At 33.8% G+C, this 21,877-nt stretch overlaps 1 protein-coding gene across 1 annotated transcript in view; it reads right to left on the minus strand.

The window, feature by feature from the left end:
* Nucleotides 1-3,325: 3,325 nt before the first annotated feature.
* The window catches only part of LOC150092543 (uncharacterized), a 113,475-nt gene continuing 94,923 nt past the window's right edge, over nucleotides 3,326-21,877 (minus strand). Inside the window, exon 11 of the mRNA XM_090414651.1 lies at nucleotides 3,326-7,040. Coding sequence (XP_090270777.1) covers nucleotides 6,897-7,040 — 144 coding nt within the window. The 3' untranslated portion in view covers nucleotides 3,326-6,896. The remainder of the gene's footprint in view (nucleotides 7,041-21,877) is intronic.

Here is a 21,877-nt window from a genome sequence, read left to right on the forward strand (position 1 = left end):
GAAAAATGGTGACTATGGGTAACGGAAACAACTCTGGCAATAGTGTAAGAACTAGATTTTTCTCTTCGCAAAAAGTGAATAAGCAAATAAATTGCCAACGGAGCAGAAATTTAAAGAAAAGTATAAGTAGTACAGTTACACTGTTAAATTTGTGATCCTTGTAAACTTCATGAGAATTTACTTGATCACAATTTAACAAGTAGAAACCTTATTAAGAAAATTGTGCTTGCATCCGAGTACAATATGAAATAAATATATTTTTAAAAAATAATTAACTCTCATAAGAACATTAATTGTATAACAATAGAAAAATAAGATAATGTACAGTAATTAGAGGTAGGATTTTGTATGTGAGAGGCTAGTTTTTGAACTTGAAATAAGAGATTAAAAATTCGAGTTAATTCTTAGAAAATTTTGGAAAGGGGATTAATTTAGTATAGATGACATAAAGGTTAGCTTAAACAAAAACCAATGCTCAAGGTCATAATTCACGAATTGAGACTTCGCAACGTGTCAGTCGCGTGCACACGAACCGCATGTTTGGACAGAAAAACGCCACTCTAATTGATCAGTGAAATCGACTCCAGTAAAGGGGAAGAAAAGAAATTGAAGGGGCCGGTAGGGGTCATCGTATACAAGGGTTAGGAAACCCCCCCCAACGAGGCTTTTTTTCCCCTGAGTTTCTTCACGAGTCTTCGGATAGGTCTCACACAATTTTCCTGAGTGACGGGTTAGGAGTTTTCTTCGTCCGACACAATAAGGAAACAAAGTGTGCGGGATTTCGATTCCTATTGTAAGAAATGAGGGATGCCGTTTAGTTAAAAGGAAAGAAGTTAATGTCAGTGTGTTTCATCATCCAGTGATCGTAACGAGAGAAGAAAAAATCTATAAAGAAGTCAGTGCCCACGTGGCGAGTTTCACAGCCATAGAATAGATGATCCTATGTATGTCCTTAATTGAAGCATGTATGGTAAAGATTGTGAAAGCCCATCTTAGTGCCAAAGGAACTTAGGAGTGATAAGTTATAGAAGAGTTCGTCCTAGGAAGGTACACTGTATTACCAAGTCAAAAGGTACTGTGAAAATCTTGTGTCAATTCAAATCGTATGTACCTGTATTCATTGTTCAACTACTGAACAGTTGAAGGGATTAATGAGAATTATACTAGGACTTTAGTACATGTCAGACTAGAATGAGAATAAGCTTGTTACTATTAATTAATAAGTATTCATGTGCCCAGAGATTAATGCATGTACATTGTATTTTATTTAAGTTTTAAAGGTCAAAAGGTGTGAATTAGTACAACAAAAGCATAGTTTAAACCATACTGTTTTAGTAAGTTAGAGTAAACTGATTGCAAATGTCCATGGTAATGCAGCATTATAGGGCATTCAGACTAGTAAAGGGTTAAGTGTTAACTAGTTCTGGGATTATACATGTTTGTATGTATAGAATCTGTTATGGCGGCATGATCGCAAATTCCATATAGGATCTTAGCTTAACACTTGTGTTTAGCTAGTGTTAATTTGTATTTTATATTCTTAGTAATGAATTCAGTTTTATTTGATAATAATTGAATTGTACCATGTTTAAGAGTTCAATAAACTTTTGTTCATTGAAAATACAGTTGTCTGAGATTGCCACTCAATGCACCACTTGTAAAAACGTACGAACTTAATCACGCGGGGGGGGGGGGGGGGGATTTTGTTAAGTTATGAGATAAAGGTCACGACTGCATATTAGTTTCAAACTTAGACATATTTTGGTAATTGCTCCTTGTTTTTGAATTTTATATCTTAAACTAAATGTCCTGAAAGGCGCAGTTTAAAAATAAATATTTAGGGACACTAAGGGGAGAAGCTTGAATATTTGTATTTGGGTGATATCTCATATATAGATAAGATTTGGATAAAGATAGAGTTTCACATGTAAGGATAATTGAAAACATATTAATCGTAAATTGGGACACAACACCCCGAGTTACGTAAGTCGAATTTGTAAATTACATACGTACAATAAAATGTTCAATGGCTACTCATACCACTGTATTACATTATTTTTTTTTGCCATTAATCAGATATCTCCCATTTTTAATATTTTTCATTTTCAGGGTGATTAAAAAAAATTTCAATTGTAAGTTAGCTGTCCTTCCCCTTCTACCTTCAACATCGAAAGTTTATCCCCTTTCGATGTTGAAGGTAGTGTGGTTCATCTGAGTTGTCATCTTGACTTTGTTGTGAATGGCATCTCACAAACATGTCTTGAGTAGATTGTGTGGTCACACACTTCTTGTCCTCGTAGATAGACATATCGGAATAGATACAGCGGCTAACATTTTCGAACCTCCGAGTGTTCGGATCCATCGATTCTAATTTTGCTAATGGCATGTCTATCAAGTTAAAATCTCGGCTAGTCCCTTTGTAGTAAATTTCTTTATGTTTAGCAGTTCAATTGGCTTAGTATTTTCTTCGGAATGCCTCCAACCGAATAAGGTCATCATTTGTTAGCTCTTCGTGCTCAAAAGAAGCTCGTTAATGTCACAGTCACATCTCACGTGTAATTTTGATGCTGTGCAGATCTGTACCTTTCTTGGATCGTTCAAACCATCCAGCACTAGCTTTAAATGTACTCTCTGCGGTCCATGATGCTGACCTGCTCTTTTAAATCCTTATATAAGGACATAGCCATCTCCTCGATAATCAGTAAACTTAACGGAGTCTGCTTCTGTGTCAGATCATCGATCCAGTGGGACAATTTCTCCATCTCTGATATCGGGCCCAGCTAATTCTTGATAATAATTGTGCCCTTCAACACTACCGCACCTTTCGTGCTTTCAGCAATGCGAACTTTATTCTTCACTATTGTATTTACTGTCCAAATAGGTCAGGTTTTTTCCCTAAGCTATTGTTAAAATTTTCCTGCCTTCATGCATACAAATTATTTTCAACTTTTCTTCTAAAGTAATTGCAAGCCTTTGTTTTTTAAACTTATTACCAGCGCATTCGGTTTTGCATTTGCATTCCATTTTAAGGGTGAAAAAACAGCGAAAGTGATAACAGAGATTTATTACGTAACTCGGGGTGTAACTGTATGTGGGATGAGTAAGCATCCCACAATAAGTTCTTAGCTCCCTGGAGGCACCTATACTTTTAACATCATAGTCGGCTATAATTAGCGCAACAAACTGAGCATAAAGAATGATGCTGAGTAACAGCATGCATGTTTGTGTGACAAATGTTTACCACATCTGAAATTTAATTTTTTTTTAAATACAAATTTTCTTAAATACAAATGTGTTTGCCTTTACTGAAATACCAGTGCTTAAATTATTATGAACAGAAATATGAATTTATTGAATCATATTCTTTACACCATCACTGCTATCTTTGGTCGACAGTGAGCTAGTGTATACACATTTCCGAATGACCTTGGAAGAAACATTAACCCGACTATACTTCTGAGTTCTAAACAACTGCTGAATTTGAAATTTGCAACATGAGTTCAAAATTTACTTTGTTTAGTCACAATTTATTTCATGTCTATAACAGTGGAAATAGCTTATCTTCTGCTGGTCACTTGGTGCTTTTAGAAGAATGATATCAGTGCATATCTTTAGTGTGCATGATATCATTACTTTCAAAAGCATTTTGTGTGTTGGACAATTTATTAGACCAATACGTTTGTGGCTGATTTCAATCCAGTGGATTCATTTTTGTTTCTTCACAGCAAATCTTTACAGTTCTTCAGAATAAAATACAAAAAATAATTTTGACAACTAAATATAATAAAAGTGAATTGATTATGAAACCTGATAAAAGGTGCAAATTTCAACATCATCCCACAATTCTTAGGTATATTTGCATTTGTTCATATGTGAAAAATAACTGGGTGGCTAAAGTAACTAAAAACTCAGGAGTAACCTCAATACAACACTTCATCTCTATTGATGCGTCTTCAGAAGCATGTGTGAGTCCATATACTGTATACACATTAAAACCAAAGTACAAATATCAGAAATCAATCATTAGGGTCAAGTCTACCATTCTTATAACGCACGCACCCATCCACTGTGTGCAAAATGTATTTAAAAAAAAAGTGTTAAAAGTTCTCACTCTGTTTTGCATTATCATTAATACAGGGTTACATTTAACTCAAGTAAAAGCACACAGTTAATGTAAAACAAATGTTTATAACAAAAGGATAACAGAATTAACACTAAGGAGCTAAGCCATTTCTGTTGTTAATCTTAGTGTACATATGAAATGGCAACATTATTATTACATGACACCTCTAAGAAGTCCAAAGACTCATCGAGAGAAGGCACCCACACTACAACTCTGTTTCCACCACTCAATCCACCAACTACAATGAACCACAACTACACCAATGCCATCTACCACCCACCACTTTCACAGACAATCGCAAGCATCCATGCCCACGGGAGGATTTGAACCCACAGCCTTTTGGCTGGAGAGCAGATACGCTAACCACTCGGCCAAACATGCCCCCGAAGACTGTCAATACAGATATTCATAACATACAGTTAAATTAATGTTCATTAAATTATCTTGAATACACTCAGTGTGAATATCACACATTCACACCTGGAGATGAAATTCATCTGGGGAAGAAAAAAACATTCATGTGCAGAGCCTGTTTAGCTAACTAAGCTAGTTTTGTTTGGTTGGAGGTGTTAACGTTTTGAGGATAGCGTATTATTCTGTTAATTGCTTGTGTTCAGTTGTCCATTTTGTGGGATGAAAAATCCAAGTTTCTAATAAGAAAGAACTGCAACCTCCATACGTGTTAAACTTACTTTTAGTTGAAAAGGCTTTATAAAAATTCTTCATGACATGAATTGAATTAGAGTTAAAGTCTTTCCAACCAAATGACGTTATCAACTGAGCTACAGCAGCTTCCAGGCTGGCTAACATACATACATTATGTATGGATTGAGGAGAGCCATGCATGTCTACTTATATGTTCCAAATCCAACAGAACTGTGCAATCAGATATTGGTCAGAAAAATCATAGATTTCTATACAATATGCAACATATTACTTGAAATGTAATGACCTTCAGTGAATTCAAAAAGTGGACCAAACTGGCATCATCGAGTATTATGCCAAATCATCTTCTCTCCTCAATTAGGATAATATTAATTGATATGTTTCAGATCTAAATATAATATGATTTTTGAATATTTGAAGTAATAATCTAAAATGCAAAAATAATCATTATGAACAAAAAACATGTAAATAGAAAATTTTTTAGTATCAATTAAAAAAAAAGTTTTGATTGGTGGCATAAAGGAGAATACAGCATTATTAAGATATACATATTTAACCTTTTTTCATATATTCAAATAACAAAACTAGTGCAAGAACTACGAGATGTTTCTCCCTTTGTTTTGTAATTTACGCTCAGAATACAGTAACGGCTTTACACTGAAGTAAATGCTGGGCTTGCTTCACTACAATTGACATGTTAACAAAATGGATTATGTTTACAGATTGCAAATAATATTTTAGTGTATATTCTCATGGTATACAAAATTTGTAAATTATACAGAGCTCAAGTTGCACTTTTAGCAATTTTACTTATAAACATTTCAGATAAAAAAAATCTAATAGAAACATGATTGTTCACTATGAATATAATATCTGTATAAAATGTTTCTTTAAAACAGCATTCATTTTGAATACAACAGCTAGGCTATACTTACTGTATCTATCAAATGGCACACTATGGACTAATCTAAACACTAATAACAAGTAATAGCATCCCTATTTGTGGTGATAAAACTCGTGCATCAGTAGGCAAGATAGTATGTGTGCTCGGTTATGAGGTCACCTTCATGTAAATTTTAACTAATGCAAAAATACTTTCAAGCTAAAGATGCATAGAGTAATATTACAAAAGTGGCAAGACTTTCACAGTAAAGATATCCACTTGTGCATACTAATTTGGCACAACAGCATTTGACACATGAAACAATCAGCCATTATTGGAAATAACAAAAAGAAGAACCTTTAAATTTCATTTTTAACTATGCATTATTTTGAAATAATTGTTAAAAATGTCTAACACAGATTAACCTAAAACAAATCAGTTATTTCTTATTTTAGGATCTAATGAAAAAAATATGCGAGTGTGGTTAATAAACAAAATTAATTTCCAGAAAAAATGAACTAACAAAGAATTCATAGATTATACCAGACACGATCCAATTATATAATTTTTTATGACAACTATACTAGATTTCTCAAAACATTTACATAGGAATTTCGAACACAAAATGCCGAATATATCATTTTTCATGTATGCTAATAATCAGGCCGCAGGCCCAATAATTTATGTTTGACATACAGTGTATCAATAAAGCTCCTTCTTAAAACAGAATTTTTTTTTATCATTAAGAATTCTGCAATAACGTCTACAAACAAGCACATTTAAATTCATGACTCACAACTCATTATTATAATGGAAGTCTGTGAGGATAAAGAAAAAAAAAAGGATCTGAGCAATAACCATCCTAAATATTACCAAGACACACATGAGCTTTACATAGGGTGTGAAATGAGAAAGTCATTTCTTGTGAATAAAACCTAATCTATAAATTTCCAAAATATACAACAAATTCCACAAGCTAAAACATTTATATCCAAATATACAAAACTGAAACCTGATGAGCAGAGCTGCCAGTACTCATGGTGTATGTGTGTGAATACATTACATACACACACATACATGCTCACAATAGTGAAAAACATAACAGCATTCAGGAACATTTGCACTGTTAGAAACATTATCTAATAAACATGGCACATCACTTGCAGTTTTCTTAGCAGAGTAATTACTTTTTGATAGTATCCAAATGCCTTAGAAGTTCCAATTTCATATCGGACGCGACTTAACTAGGTCTCCTGTGTTGAGGCGTCGGCGAGGCAAATCACCAAACATATCTGTACTATCATGTACATTAACAGTAAGAGCTTTGATGCTGGCAGCAATTTGTTCAGGATCATTCATAGCCACTATCTAAATAAAATAAAAAATAGAATTAACATTCTTTATTTACTTATAAATAAAATACTTTATTTACTCAACAGATTAAATAGCATAATGAAAACATAATAAAAATAAAAAATATATTTGTATGCAATAGCACTGCATTTTTGCTTTCAAATTGTATAAAAAAGTATCAATGTTCGAGTCATTTAACTGTTTTCAAGATAAAATGATTTTTTTTTTCTACGAAAAGTTAGAGAATCTAGAGAGCATCATCTATCATGGACAGACCAAGAGTTAGATGCCAAGATATCTACTCTGGACACCAACCATGATTTTTCAGTCTTTTAGTAAACAAAGTGGAGTCACATTGAATAAATTATATCCATAATGAAGATATATCTGGCTCCAAGCTTATCTAAATATCACTCTCCAAATCCAAAAAGTGATCTGAATGTTACTATATTACTTTTTTAAATATCTGAATTCATTTAAAGACAGTGGTGTGTTGGGACCAGCTCGCATGCGCTTGTTAAAATTTTTCAAATTTAGTGAGCCGGTTGTTAATATTTTTAAGTTGGGCAAGCGTGGTTATTAAAATTCTTTATGAAAGGATAGATGATGAATGATAGTATATACTTTTTCTCGTAAATATTTTGAAATTGTATATAAACACTTTACGAATGGGAATTTGGAAACGATTTTATTTATTAAACAATGTCTGTATTCATTAAAACAGTAACACATTATCAAAACTCCCGTACTAGGTATTTGAATAAACAATAATGCCTTATTTTTCGGCGAATTTCCAAGAATTTGCAACATTGTTGCACTATCGATAAATATAAGAATTCGTTGCCTGCTACAGTCTCGTCATTTGATCGACTACTCACAGTTATAATTGTGCCAGTCATAAACGAATGGTAATATTAATGTTACTTTGTTTTATTTTGTTCAGGATTTCATTTGATAATAGGTAAGTTGTAGGTAATATAGTCAATTTTTCTTCATATGTTTTTATTTCGTTTTTTTTTTTTTGTTTTGTTTTGTTTATAATTAAAATAATTTTAATCATGGTTAGAGTTTGATGGTCGAAAAAGCGGATAGCCGTTAGTTGAAAAAATGAAATAGAAATAAGCAACAACAAATATTCTTCTGTTTTTTAATAAATGTATGTAAGAACAACAATGCCTTTCCATTAGAAAAATGTTAAGAAATGTTTTTTTTTTCCCAGCCCTTGTTATTCAAACTGTCGAAGAAACAAAGCGATTTAAGAAACCTTATAAACATTAAAAGGACAAAATTTGAAAAAGCAGAAACAAAGACATCTGAAGATACAATAGAACTTTGTGAAGAATCAAATTCTTCACAAAGTTCTATTGCAGAAGATTCTATCTATGACTATAATGAAAATTCCTTATTAGGAGAAAAATCTAATCTTTCTCTTCCAGATTGTTGGTGTGAAAAACAACTAATAACTTTTTTAGACCAGTATAAATGGCTGGATATAAAGGAAGGAAAATTGGGATGCAAAGATTGTTTCAAAGTTGGAAATTTAGGAGTATCTGTGGAGAAACATGTGCATGTATCAAAAGAATACGTATTTGATTGTCTCAAATGGAAATAATAGAAGTTCTAGACAGGCTTCTTTGAGAAAAAAAAATTTGAGAACATAATTTGTCTAAATCACATAGTCTTGTACAGAATTTATTAAGGAAATCAGCCAATAACACTATATCAAATTTAATAGAAAAAATAAATTCTAAACAGATTGAAATTACTGCGAAAATATTTAACACCGTGTATAGTTTAATAAAATGAAATAGACCCTTAGCTGATATTGAAGGGGTACTAGAATTGTAATCAAAAAACGGTGTTGACATAGGAAATTGTTTACATACGCGATATATGGCTACAAATATTGCAGAGCATATTGCAAATGAAATTAGAATAAAAATATTTAAAAATGTGATCAACGAGAATTCTAAAATTTGCATTATAATTGATGAAGCGTCCACAATTTCGAAAAGAAGTACTTTATATTTACAACATAGTGTACCATCCATCTCCAATCCAGTTGTTGTTTGTTGCATTGAAAGAACTGATATATACAACTGCAGAAAATATTTTGATGTCCACATTGAATCAATTTGGTTTTGATTATGAATATTTACAAGCAAATTTAATAGTTTTTTGTTCTGACGGTGCCAGTGCAATGCTAGGAAGTCTGGAGTGGTTACCAAATTAATGGAAAAATTTCCAAAAATAATTCTTTGGCATTGTTTAAATCACAGGCTTCAGCTAGCACTTGACGATTCAATTACTGATATAAAACAAACAAATCATTTTAAAATATTTTTAGATAAATCAATTTATCACCAATCAAATAAAAATCAAATAGAACTTGCAGCTATAGCAAAAGAACTTGATATAGAGATTATTAAAATTGGGCGAATTCTCGGGCCGCATGTAGTTTGCAATCTGCTAAAGCAGCAGTATGATGAGCATATCCTGCTTTGTATCAGCATTTTGCTCAGTCTGCAGCTTATACCGGTATGGCAAAAAGATTAACAAATATAAATTTTTTTTAAGATCTGGCTCTAATGATAGATATTCTCAAAGAATTTTCTTTACTTTCAATCGGCCTTCAATCCCGAAAAACAAATTTAACCAAAGCTCAACTGTTAATAAAGCATACAATACGTGCTTTTGAAATTCTTAAAAACAATCACGGAAAGCATGAGCAACAAATTAATGAGTTAATGGAATCTGACAAATATAAAGATATCCCATTTTATAACGAAACAAAATTAATGTCACTTCCCAAAGAAAAATTGCTTGACAAAATTATTTATTTTATGAATTTGCGACTTTTACCCAACGAAGCTAATAAAGATATCTTAGAACTTTTCGATTTACTAGATGAATCCACATGGCCCTATGAAAATTAACTTCACCTGGATGGAAGGTGAAAGAAAATTAGATAAATTAATTGAAGTTTTGAAATACCAGATAAATAAAAATGATTTTTAAGATTTTGTGGATGACAACATAAAGGGAAAACCTGAAGCAGTTCTTACAATTAAAACAGCTAGAAAAATAATTAACACTATAGCAATCAGTAGCGCAGAAGCTGAAAGAGGTTTTAGTTTAATGAACTTGATATGTTCAAAACTTAGAAACAGTTTAACGGTTGAACATATTTCTGATTTTGTGACGATTAATTTACTGGGCAAAGAATTAAAAGAATGGGATTACACCTTTTGTAAATTCGTGGATAAATAAAACTCATAGATTGGCCACAGATATGAGAGAAAAAGGAGAAAAATTTTAGTGAAAATCAAATTTCTGTTTTTGGAAATTATTATAAAAATTTTGGAAAAATATTTTTCAATAAAAATAAATATTGAATTATTGTTTAGTTTTGTTATCATCACAATTTGTTTCATGAAAGGATTTGAAAGCATTCACTATCTATCTTGCCACAGACCGACATGAAATATAACATCATCTGCATAAAGCAATAAGCTGACATTAACATCTCCAATTTTGATATCAGATTCCTCCTACCAGCCAAGGTGGATGAAATAGCGAGACCACCCCAGAATTTTTGTTACTTCAAATTTTCTTCACTGTACTAGGATACATGATCGTTTTTTTTTTTTTTTTTTTTTTTTTTGCCGCCGAATTTATTTCTTGTGTCTCTTTCCAAAAATAGAAGTTTCACATCAGCCTTTGCAATTAATATATTTTAGTAATAGTAAATTTCCTTTTTTTTCTTTGCAAAATACCTTTATATGGATCGTCACATTTCAATTTTAAGAATGATTTTTTTTTTTTTTTATGAACAACAAATGAATATAAACTGCATTACACGGTGTCCGATTGCGTCTTTTTTAGTATCAAAAATTTATATACAATGGTATTTTATCAGAGACACTTCACCATCTTCTTTTGCTTAAAATGGCAACAGTTTTTTTTTTTTTTTTTTTTTGTAGGATGCACATTACTATAATATCCAGTGCTTAACCACAGTAGATATGTTGAAAATATAATACGAAGGATATCCTGTATGGTATGATTCAAAACTTATGCTAATTTTTGGGATTTTTTACTGCAACCCCCCCCCCCTTCTGTCCTGAAACTCAGTTACATAACTACTTTAAATTTCTACTGGTTTGAAAGCTTTCAGATAGCATTCAAAATCTCATATTTCAGTTTACCATTTTGACAAAAGAAATAAAGCAATAATATTGTTGTATATTTGAAGCTTCTAATTCTGTACTCTTTCTTTGCATCTGAAATTATTCAAAGATTTAGAAATACTATGCTATATTTTCAATATGTAAAACTGTATACCATACAAAATGCTGCTGGTTGCTATTTCTAAAATACATCTTAGAAATGCTAGACAATAATCCTCTTAGCTGGAGGAAAAGCTAAAGATCTTAGATTACTCTTTTGAGAAACACAGGAGAGAAAGATTCTCAGAAGTTGCACTAAATTGCCTCAAGCAAGAATGTCTCGTTTCGTTTTCAGACATCCTAACACAGAAAAATTGACAATTCTTTTAGAGGCTGATGCAGTATTTATGCCAAAAATGATTTCTTTGTTTATAGTGATCAGTTTCACTTTTATTATGAAAAATTTTGAATTATTTGATAGAAAAATCTTGACAGAAAGGATTTGAATTTTTTAAGAGAAAAGGCACATATCTGTTACATAATCATTTATTTTTTGAGTTGAAAGGGGTTAGAATAGGTCTAACTAGTTCAAAGCTGAGTAGAGGCAAATTTTGGTATGATATAGTGATCTTCCTGAAGAAGCCACACCAAGTCTTGATTTTCAGTACAACAGGCAGCTTTCTCATGATGGAAGACAGTGAGCAGTTACACAGCACCCACAACTTTTATGTCAATAACAATTAACTCATCTCCTCTCTTTACTAAAAGGTCAGGCTTCCTCAATCCAATGTTAGTCCTATTGTGGGGTTCTACTGCTTCTATCCAAACTTTGTTCTTCAACCTATTTTCTATAACCCTTGTTATTGCACTGTGTCTTCTAACACGACGATGATGATTTATGGTTTTAACTGTGCAAGGACAGCAAAGGTCATAGCAGCATACAAGGTAAAACAATCCCAAACATCCATGCCCACTGCAGGATTCGAACCCATGACCTATTGGTTGGAAAGCAAGTATGATAAGCACTCGGCCAACCAGGCCAGCTTTTCTGACACATACTCCATGTATGCGATAACACTAAGCAACATGAGCCAAAGTTTCTATACTATGACTTGAAGTAGCACCATATTTAGTCCTAGAGAAGGGTTTCTAGATTATCTAGTCATTAGTCCAACCACAATACTAATATAACAGATTTTCAACCTTCTATATTTTCACTATTTTTCTTTTCTTTGTAAACAGTAGTCTTACTTTTACAGAAAAAAAAAACCATCCACAGAACCTCATTTTGTTTACAGCTATATCAACACATTATGCATATGACTGAATCGATTTTGTATCGTTTTTCTAACAATTAATATAAGTCTGTTAAGTCTTGCACTGAATTTTTTATCAGTTAAAATTATCTGAAATTGTCTTTTAAGCAGTGTGGAAGCTTGTGTTAAAGGTCAAGTACACTCCAAAAATACCCAACTGCTTCTTGAAGCATCTTCGGCAAGTCTTGAATGCTTGTATAGACTACATGTACAGCCACAAATAATTATATATTTGAGTTGTTAGTGCACATCTATGATATATGAATTTATTATTGATGGAAAAAAACAACTTAAAAACTTAAATTCCCATTAACTAAATGAATCAAAAAATGTATGAAAACAGTTTTCTTTTGATCCATTTATATTTACACAAGTCAGCAACTGATTCATTTTTATAACATTTCACACAGTTCATATTTGATATTACTTTTGTTGGAAGTAAATATGGCACCCCTGTAAATTATATAGCTGTTATATTTACATGGTCAGTATAACATGAAAATTGCTATTTAAAAAAAAAAAAAAAAAAAAAAAAAAAAAAAAAAAAAAATCTTTAGGTGTATGCATCCATGGAAAATCTGAAATTTATAGATAGAGCTAAGTCACAATAGACATTATGCAGCACAGATCTATTAATTTTAACAATTCTAATACTGGTTTGTGTTTAAAAATTTATTCTACTTTTGTATGTATTCAGTTTTGCTAACTTTATATTATTGATGAAGTATGCAACAGTGCATGACAAAACATTTTTGATTATATGTTGGTCATACTGAAATTTACTCAATAAGATGAACAATCATATAAATTACAGCTTATTGTCTTCAGTGCTTAAGAACATCTTTCAAGACTGCTCTGTTATAAACACCTTCAACATTGGAAGTGACCATCGTATGGTAACTGCCAAAAAGAAAGAACAAAAATGTTTCGGAGATCAAAGCAAAACATAGATGTATACAAACTCAACATTAAAAAAGATATATTCCAACACAAACTAAACAACAGATTTAAACATCTTATTATAGATGACAATGCTGATCTATCAGAAAGTAATGACATTATTACCCAAAACCTTTTACAATGTTCACTTGAAATAGCTGGTACCACAGAACAGAAACAACACAAAATCGCTGAAAAAAACAAAACAGCTTAGGAACAAACAAAGAGAAATGATATAATCAATTAACCTGTGGAATAAAATTGAATACACTGAATTGTGCAAAAATGATCAGAAAACGTATCACAGAAGAAAGAAGAAAATTCAATTGTAAATTCATACAACAAACAATTGAAACCAACCGTAGTCTCCAAAAAGCCAAACGGCAACAAACAGATGGTTGCAGTCAAACTACAAGATGGGACCATCACCAGAGATAGATATGCTATAGCAAAAAAGAGTTGAAGAATTTTACTCAATATTATATCAGGATGGCGAATTAAATGAAGAAGACAACTACAATACAGCTGAAGTACCACAGATTCTACCAGAAGAAGTTATGTCGAGCATCCAAAGCTTACAAAATGGGAAAGCTGCTGCAGGTGAAAATGGAGTTACAGCAACTTCTAAAAACAGGCAGAGAAATAATCTACAAACACTTAGCAAAATGATTTACTTTATGCCTGAAGAAAAATGATGTACCAACAACATGGAAGAAAGCTACCCTAATTCTGATACATAAAAAAGGTGAGATAGAAGACTTGACGAACTATCAGTCTACTATCAGTGGTTTACAAAAGTCTTAACTCATAGGTTTGTATGACTCTAGACCTAGCACAACCAAATGAACAGGCAGGCTTTCGAAGGTCTTTAGCACAATGGACCATATTCAAGTTGTACAGCAGATTATTGAACGGTGTAATGAATATCAATTACCACTATGTCTTGGTTTTATTGACTATGAGAAAGCCTTTGATTCACTTAAAGCTTGTGCAATACTTAAACCATTACGAAACCAACAAGTGGAGGAGCCATATATCAGGACCATCAAATCAGCATACACCAATGCAATTCATTTCAATGGAAACATCTCTACTGTAGGAATACAGAGAGAGATATAAGACAGGGTGACACAATATCTCCAAAACTATTCAGCGTGCCTAGAAGAAATATTCAAACTTCTTAATTGGGAAGGGAAAGGCCCGAAGATAAATGGAAGATATTTATGCTTCACAGATCACATAGTTATCTTAACTTCAACTGCACATGAATTACAGACTTGTATCCATGAACTCCAAATTGCTAGCAAAACAGCTGGCCTAAAGATAAACCTAAAGAAGACCCCCAAGTTATGTTCAATAACTATGTCCAACCAGCAATAATAAAAAAATCAATAATGAGGAAATTAAACAAGTAGATCATTACATAGGGGGTGCTTAAGATTCAAAGCTGTATAACTGAGAGGAGACTTCCACATAGCCTTTAAAGGAATGTGGAGAACCGACCAGGGCTTCTGACCTAATGTCCAATCCTCACCTTCTCGTGGTGCACCCTGTTGGGTATCTACCTGGATACTGAAAAAACGAGGATGGGCTGGCAATTTGGGATTTAGCTGACCAAATTGTATTCCTATTGGTTAAACCAAAATACAAAATGATGGTACAACATGACAAAATTTCATGACGGCTGGGGCGTCACCCGGTTAAACAAGGCCCCCATTGTTTTCACCAGGGAATCAGTGAGAACAGCGAAAAGTCAGCTATTGGAACAAATCTGAAAACACACCCCAACTCAACATCACCAGAGTTAAAGATCGGTATTGGGCGTGAATGGCAAAGAAATGGAACTAGCGGAGGAATAAGATAAGTACCAGACCGACATAATAGGGGTGCCTGAAAAAAAAGACAAAAACTGGTGAGATATTTGCAATAAATACAAAATGTTATATTCAGGCAATGACAATCAAGGAAAAGAAGGAGTAGCCATAGTATTCAAAACAAAATACGAGGTCATCTTCTTGAATGGCAGGCAGTGTCAAGTGGAGTGATTTTGGCAAATATCAGAATAGGAAACTGGACAATGAGACTAATTTGTGCCTATGGTCCCACAGAAGGACCATAGGCACAAATTAGTGGAGGAATTTTTTGAGGCTCTAGAGAAAGCTACTGACACAATGAAAAAGGAAAAGTTGGTCCTTGTTGGGGATCTAAATAGCAGAGTAGGAAGTGATTGTCAGACATACAAAAATGTTTTGGGAAAATTTGGAGAAAAGAGCAAAGCTAATAATAATGGCAAATACCTGTTGGATTTCTGCTCAGGACATGGACTGGTTATTACTAACACCATGTTCCAACATAAAAATGTGCACAAATTCACATGGAGAGAAGAGGCAAGGAATAAGAAAAGTCTCATTGACTATGTTATTGTTGATAGTGATGTTTTCTCCCTGGTACAGGACACCAGAGTGTACAGAGGATTTGAAATTGGAAGTGATCACTATTTAGTCTTGAGCAGGATAAAATTGAATTTCATATTGAAAAGAATGACATGCAAGAAAGTTTTAAAGTGAATAAAAGTTGAGCAGCTCACAGATGTGAACTGTAGACTAAAATACACAAAGATTAAGAAGGATAAATGAAAGAGTTTGAGAACAGGAACCAAACCTTGGAGATTCAGTGGCAAACCTTGAAGAAAACACTGATTGATTCAGCTAAAGAGGCATGTGGTGAAGTTGTCTGCAAGGATAGAAAAATTAGAACTCCATGGTGGACACAGGAAGTTAGAGGCGTGAACAGATGGCATCAATGGCAATATCATGTTAAAAGTGAGAATATTAGGAAAGAACTTGACATTGTCAGCATCCAGGAATGCGTTAGCAGAGCTAATCTCAGGTGGTATGGTCACTTAAACAGAATGGGTGAGGAACGATTAGCAAAACAAGTGTTCTCTGCCAAGTTGGCAGGAAAGCGACCCAGAGGAAGACCAAGATATAGGTGGATTGATACGGTACAAAGTGCCTTAGATGATAGAAATATAAGATCTGATGTGCCAACCTTTTTTAATAAATTACTCTGGATTTAGAGAAAGATGTTGAAAGTTTGTTTTTCACTTGGTTAGAGTATAATAAATTTAGTTTAATCCTTTATCCAAGTGTGAGCAAACAAAGTTTGCGCCTGAAAGTATCTTCAGGACTGGGGGTGGAACAACAGCAAGGCACTCCTTGCAAAGGTGGAGCAAGCTACTAAGAGTAGTTTATTAAAAAATAATTTTTATTAACACTCCAGAGTAATTTATTAAAAAAGGGTGGCACACCATTTGGCAACTCCTATAGGTAGAGATGACCTGCTAATGCTTCTGCGTGGTATCTCCACTTGGGCATGGCTCCCACTGAAGAGACCTCAATAAAGGTCGAAACTAGTCTGGGTTGTGGCCCTTCCCTTAATGCATAACATTAGACATATCCGCAAGGAGATGTGTTTTGCATTATGGGAGATACTGAAATAGGAGTGTTGGTAGCTTGCTCCACCTTTGCAAGGAGTGCCTTGGTGTTGTACCACCTCACCCCAGTCCTGAAGATACTTTCAGGTGCAAACTTTGTTTGCTCACACTTGGATAAAGGATTAAACTAAATTTATTATTTTTCCATGATATTTATGATGTACTCATGTTTTCAGTCTTAGTTTCTCCATGATAGAGGTCACAAATATGTAAAATTTCTCTATCCTGAGCCAATCTCCTCCACTTTTTTGCTACTGATTTTAATATATGATCCTCCCATCTCCTAGGTGATCTACCAGGTTTTCTTTTTGTGCCTGGGATACCAGTCTACTATTCTTAAAGTCCATGTATTGTCTTTCATACATGCTATATGTCCTTCCCAACTTTTTTTGCTATAGATAGCTTTTACCACATCTTTGAATCCATATTTTATCATTATTTCAGTGTTATTAGGCTTTTTTGTTGTTGTGTTCCACGTCTCACTGCTGTAGGTCATTGCTGGTAGAATAATAATATTAAAAAAGGTTTCATGATCTTATTCTGATATCTATATTTTGGTTTGTGATAGTGTCCTATCTAGTTAAAAGCTTTCCCAGCAGCCTTTTTGCATCTAATTTATTTCATTTGATATATCATTATCCATTTTGATTGCTTGTCCTAAATAAATGAAGCTCTCCACTCTATGATTTTATTCATGTCATAGAGTGGAGGATTTGCAAATTAATGCTAAGACAGGGAAATTAATTCTATTGCATGTATTCTTTGACTATATTGTCTACCTTGCAAGATGAAAACGAGTTTTCAGAATGAAAAATCCTATCACCTCCATATGAGATTAGCTAACTTATATATAAATAAACAGACTGAGCAATATACCTCATGTGAAGAAATGGATGTGATTAGCTCCTGAAATGCAATCATTTTCTATATCAAAAGGTACTGGCATGACCTTTTGATATAGAAAATATCAAAAGATCAAAGATCAGTTACTGGGTTTCAAAACAATTATCATGGGCTAATTTTACAAACATCAACAAAAGTAGCGTCTGAACAAAAATTCAATTCCAAAACAATTCAATATGATAAATGCATGGATTGGCTTATGTGTTCGCCAGATATGTTGAATTGGATTTAAACGGTATTGAACTGAGAACACAGATTGATAAGAAAATAACTATTTATTAACTTAAAAGCTAAGATTTTGCTGGTATCTATGCAAAGAAGGCCAAACTCCATAGATTTTAGTTAAGGAACTGATATATCCAGCATCCTCAGAGCACACATTTCAATATGATTTCCAGTCTCATCTTATACTGATGCTTTCCTTGAAAAACACTAATTTAAACTATGATGTAAGTTGCTGCACATATAGTATTTAAGAAATTAATGAATTTGTATTCTCTTGATATAATGAATATCTCATTCTTGTAGTTTCATGTGTTTACTCTTTTTAATGCTATAAAGAGCATTATCAGATTGCAAGAAAATTAGAAAAAATAGATAACCTACTTTTAGATTATCTATTTAGTTTAAAAATAGATAACCTACTTATGATAATGAGTGTCTATATGTCAATTGTGCAAAAGGAATTATGTAGAATTTGTGGATCTGTGGTCTCTGTTTGACGGAAAGAAGGATTTGTACAATGCTGATGAACTGCATTTAAATTGTTTTGGTGTTAGATATCTGGAGAGAGCTTTGTTCACTGAGCATGCTGAAGTGCAAATTCAGGGAAACTTAAGCAATTAGGGTGGAAGCAAGTGAGTTTGTGTGAAGGCACTCATGAAGCAAGCGAGTGTGAGAATGACCAAGTGAGGAATTTAGTCTCGCAAGCAAAAATATTGAATAGGGTAGTCAATTCAGAAAATAAAGGAGGGTGGGAGAAGAAAGGGATGCTACAATTTCTATATACTAATGCCAGAAGTATCAGAAACAATAGGGAGGAGTTTTTGGCATTGGTTAGTGCACCTTCGCCAAACGTTATAGGAATTAGTGAGACTTGGCTAACAGCAGATGATGTAATTACAGGGATTGAATGTGAAGGGTTTAGTATTTTCAGGGAAGATAAAGAAGATAGGATTGGGGGGGGGGGAGTACTGCTGATGATAGCAGATTAATTGCAACTACAACTAAAAAGAATAAGAGACAGGTAGGAGGGTGGCTGTTCGTTTGAAGCAATCTGGTGTGAGATTAAGGCCAGTAAGACAAAATATACAGTTGGTTGTTGTTATAGGTCAGAGTTCCACAGATGATCTGGAAGACATGCATTGGCAAATTAGTACAATTCAGTGATCATTATGGGGGACTTCAACTATGGAGATATAGACTGGAAGTAAGAAAGATCACATGGCAGGAAGGAAATAGAATTTATACATCTGCTGAAAGATAATTACTTAAGGCAGCATGTGATGGAGGGGACTATGGATGGGAGAGTATTGAACCTGGTCATAGGATCAGATGAGCTATTCATAACCAAGGTGAGGACATTGCCTCCAATTGGTGAAAGTGACCATGCAGTCTTGACTTGGGATATTGAAAAACATGAGGAATATTCTATAAAGGGGCATTTGTGGAAATACAAGGTAGGTGATTATGACATGCTGAGGAAGAGGCTTAAATCTATACAATGACCTAAAACACTGCGGGGTAAGGATGTTAGTAGTGCAAGGAATGCAGAGGAAGTCTAGTCAGCAAGTCTAGATGAAGCAGTATTAAATTTTATACCTAGGGTAAGGAGGCATAATTGGGTAGGAGTTAGATGGATGAGTAATATCATTAAGCATGAGCTGCAGAAAAAGAAAATGCTGTGGAGGATATATATAAAGAGGAAGGTGACCAGCATGGCAAAGAAGGCAAAATCAGATTATGAGAAGAATATAGCTGAATAGGCCAAAGGAAATCATAAAGAGTTCTTTCATTATATGGCAAGTAAGAGGAAGAATAACTATGGAAGATTAACCTTAATAAGTGGTGTGGTTAAGAGGAGACAGAAGCAGAAAAAATAGTTGAGTTATTGAGTGACCACTTTGCAAGGGTATATCATTCTAGTGAAGTTTCTACTTTAATCTATGTGAAAGACACTAATGTGGGAACAGAGGTGGATGAACTGGAAGTTCTTAGGATATTACAGAATCTCAATGTAAATACAGCTGTGGGATTAGATGGGATATCAGCTATGGTTTTGTAAGAATGTGCAAGGGAACTGGAAATGCCTTTCACTAGGCTATTTAATTTACGTCTCAGCTTTGGTAGAGTTCCAAGGGAGTGAAAAGAGGGCAAAATAATTCCCTTGCACAAGGAGGTACTAAGACTGTGGTAGCAAATTATAGACCAATCAGTATCTCAGGCATGGTGGTAAAAGTACTAGAAAAACTGGTCAAAAAGAGAAATCAAGAATGGCTGGATAAAAATATGATACTGAATGAGAGTCAACATGGTTTTGTGAATGGTTGGTCATGCCTTAGTAATTTACTAACTTTTCATAATAGGGTAATAGCTGAGTTGGATAAAGGAAATGGTTACACAATGATTTTGCAAAGGTATTTGCAGAATACCACATGGAGCTCTGTTACACAAATTAGAACAAATGGGGATGGATGTGACACTGGTTAAGTGGATAAGATGGTAGCTGCTGGACAGATATTAAAAAATGGTATATGGAGGGGCAGAATTGAGGTGAAAACAGGTGACTAGTGGTGTGCCACAAGGTTCAGTGCTGGGACCATTGCTGTTTAATTTGTACATAAATGATATAGGAAATAATCTGTAAGGAAATATTCAGTTGTTTGCTGATGATGCAAAACTAAGTAGAGTAATAGTTAATGAAGGTGATGTGGAGAGCTTGCAGGATGATTTAAAGATAAGATTACTTGGCTGTTGAAGAACACATTAACAAGTAAAGATAGGAAGTTGTTAATTCCTCTTTATAAGGCCTTGATACACTCACATTTGCATTTCTGTGCTTAAGTCTGGTTCCCTGGGTTTCTTGGGGATGAGAAAGCGGTGGAGAAGATTCAGAGGCAAGTGGCCTGTGGAATGTTCCCTATGAAGATGAATTGAGGGTATGTAGATTGCAGAAGTTGGTTGATAGGAGAAAAAGAGGAGGTATGATAGAATCATTTAAGTTGCTTGAAGAGTTTTATAGGATAGATGCAGGAGAAATGTTTCAGCACTTGGCTAGAAGGACCAGAACATGGAGTCAACCCTGGAACTTAAATAAAGGTGTGGTTAGTAGGGGTGCAAGGACTAGATTTTTTGCTTGGAGAGTTGTGAATGAGTGGAATGGGTTGCCAGAGTGAGTGCTTTGTTTGTGAGTGCTTTGTTTGTTAAAGGGTTCAAGAAGAGGTATGATAGACAGTGTGGATAGATTGGATCTCCCACGATGAGTCTTTGGACTCCATGGAGGTGCTCATAATAATAATCTTGAAAGACTATGCCTAGCATATATTAGGAAATTTTGTTGATCAACTGTTTTTTTATCTTCACTAGTTTCATCTGAATTATAGTACACTTCTTTAGGAGAATGAAATAAAGAAACCAAACTAATATTCCAATGATTGAGTTAAACAATAAGCAAGTTTATCGTAACTCCACCATGGGTTCCTTAGGGATCTCATGCCAGTCTCAAGCCTGGATAAAGGAGGAGGGTCAGTCAAATGAGTGTCAATGCTCTGTCCGTAAAAAAAAAAATGTTATCTGATGCCAATATGATCAACAGTTAAAACATGCCGTCTCAGACATTGCCCAGATGAACAAGGTCTGCGATACCAATCAAGCGATCGGGGCTGGTTTGAAAAGTGGGATATGAAAGGTAACAGAAACTGACAGAACTATTATTAGTAGGAACACGGAACATACAGACACTTTGGATGTCAAGAAAACTAGAATTACTTTGCAAGGAAATGAAGAGATATTGGTGTGATATACTAAGAC

Source organism: Typopeltis vanoorti, chromosome 25, assembly GCF_054136105.1.
Source record: "Typopeltis vanoorti isolate ZY-2024b chromosome 25, IOZ_Tvanoo_1.0, whole genome shotgun sequence".
NCBI lineage: Eukaryota > Metazoa > Arthropoda > Arachnida > Uropygi > Thelyphonidae > Typopeltis > Typopeltis vanoorti.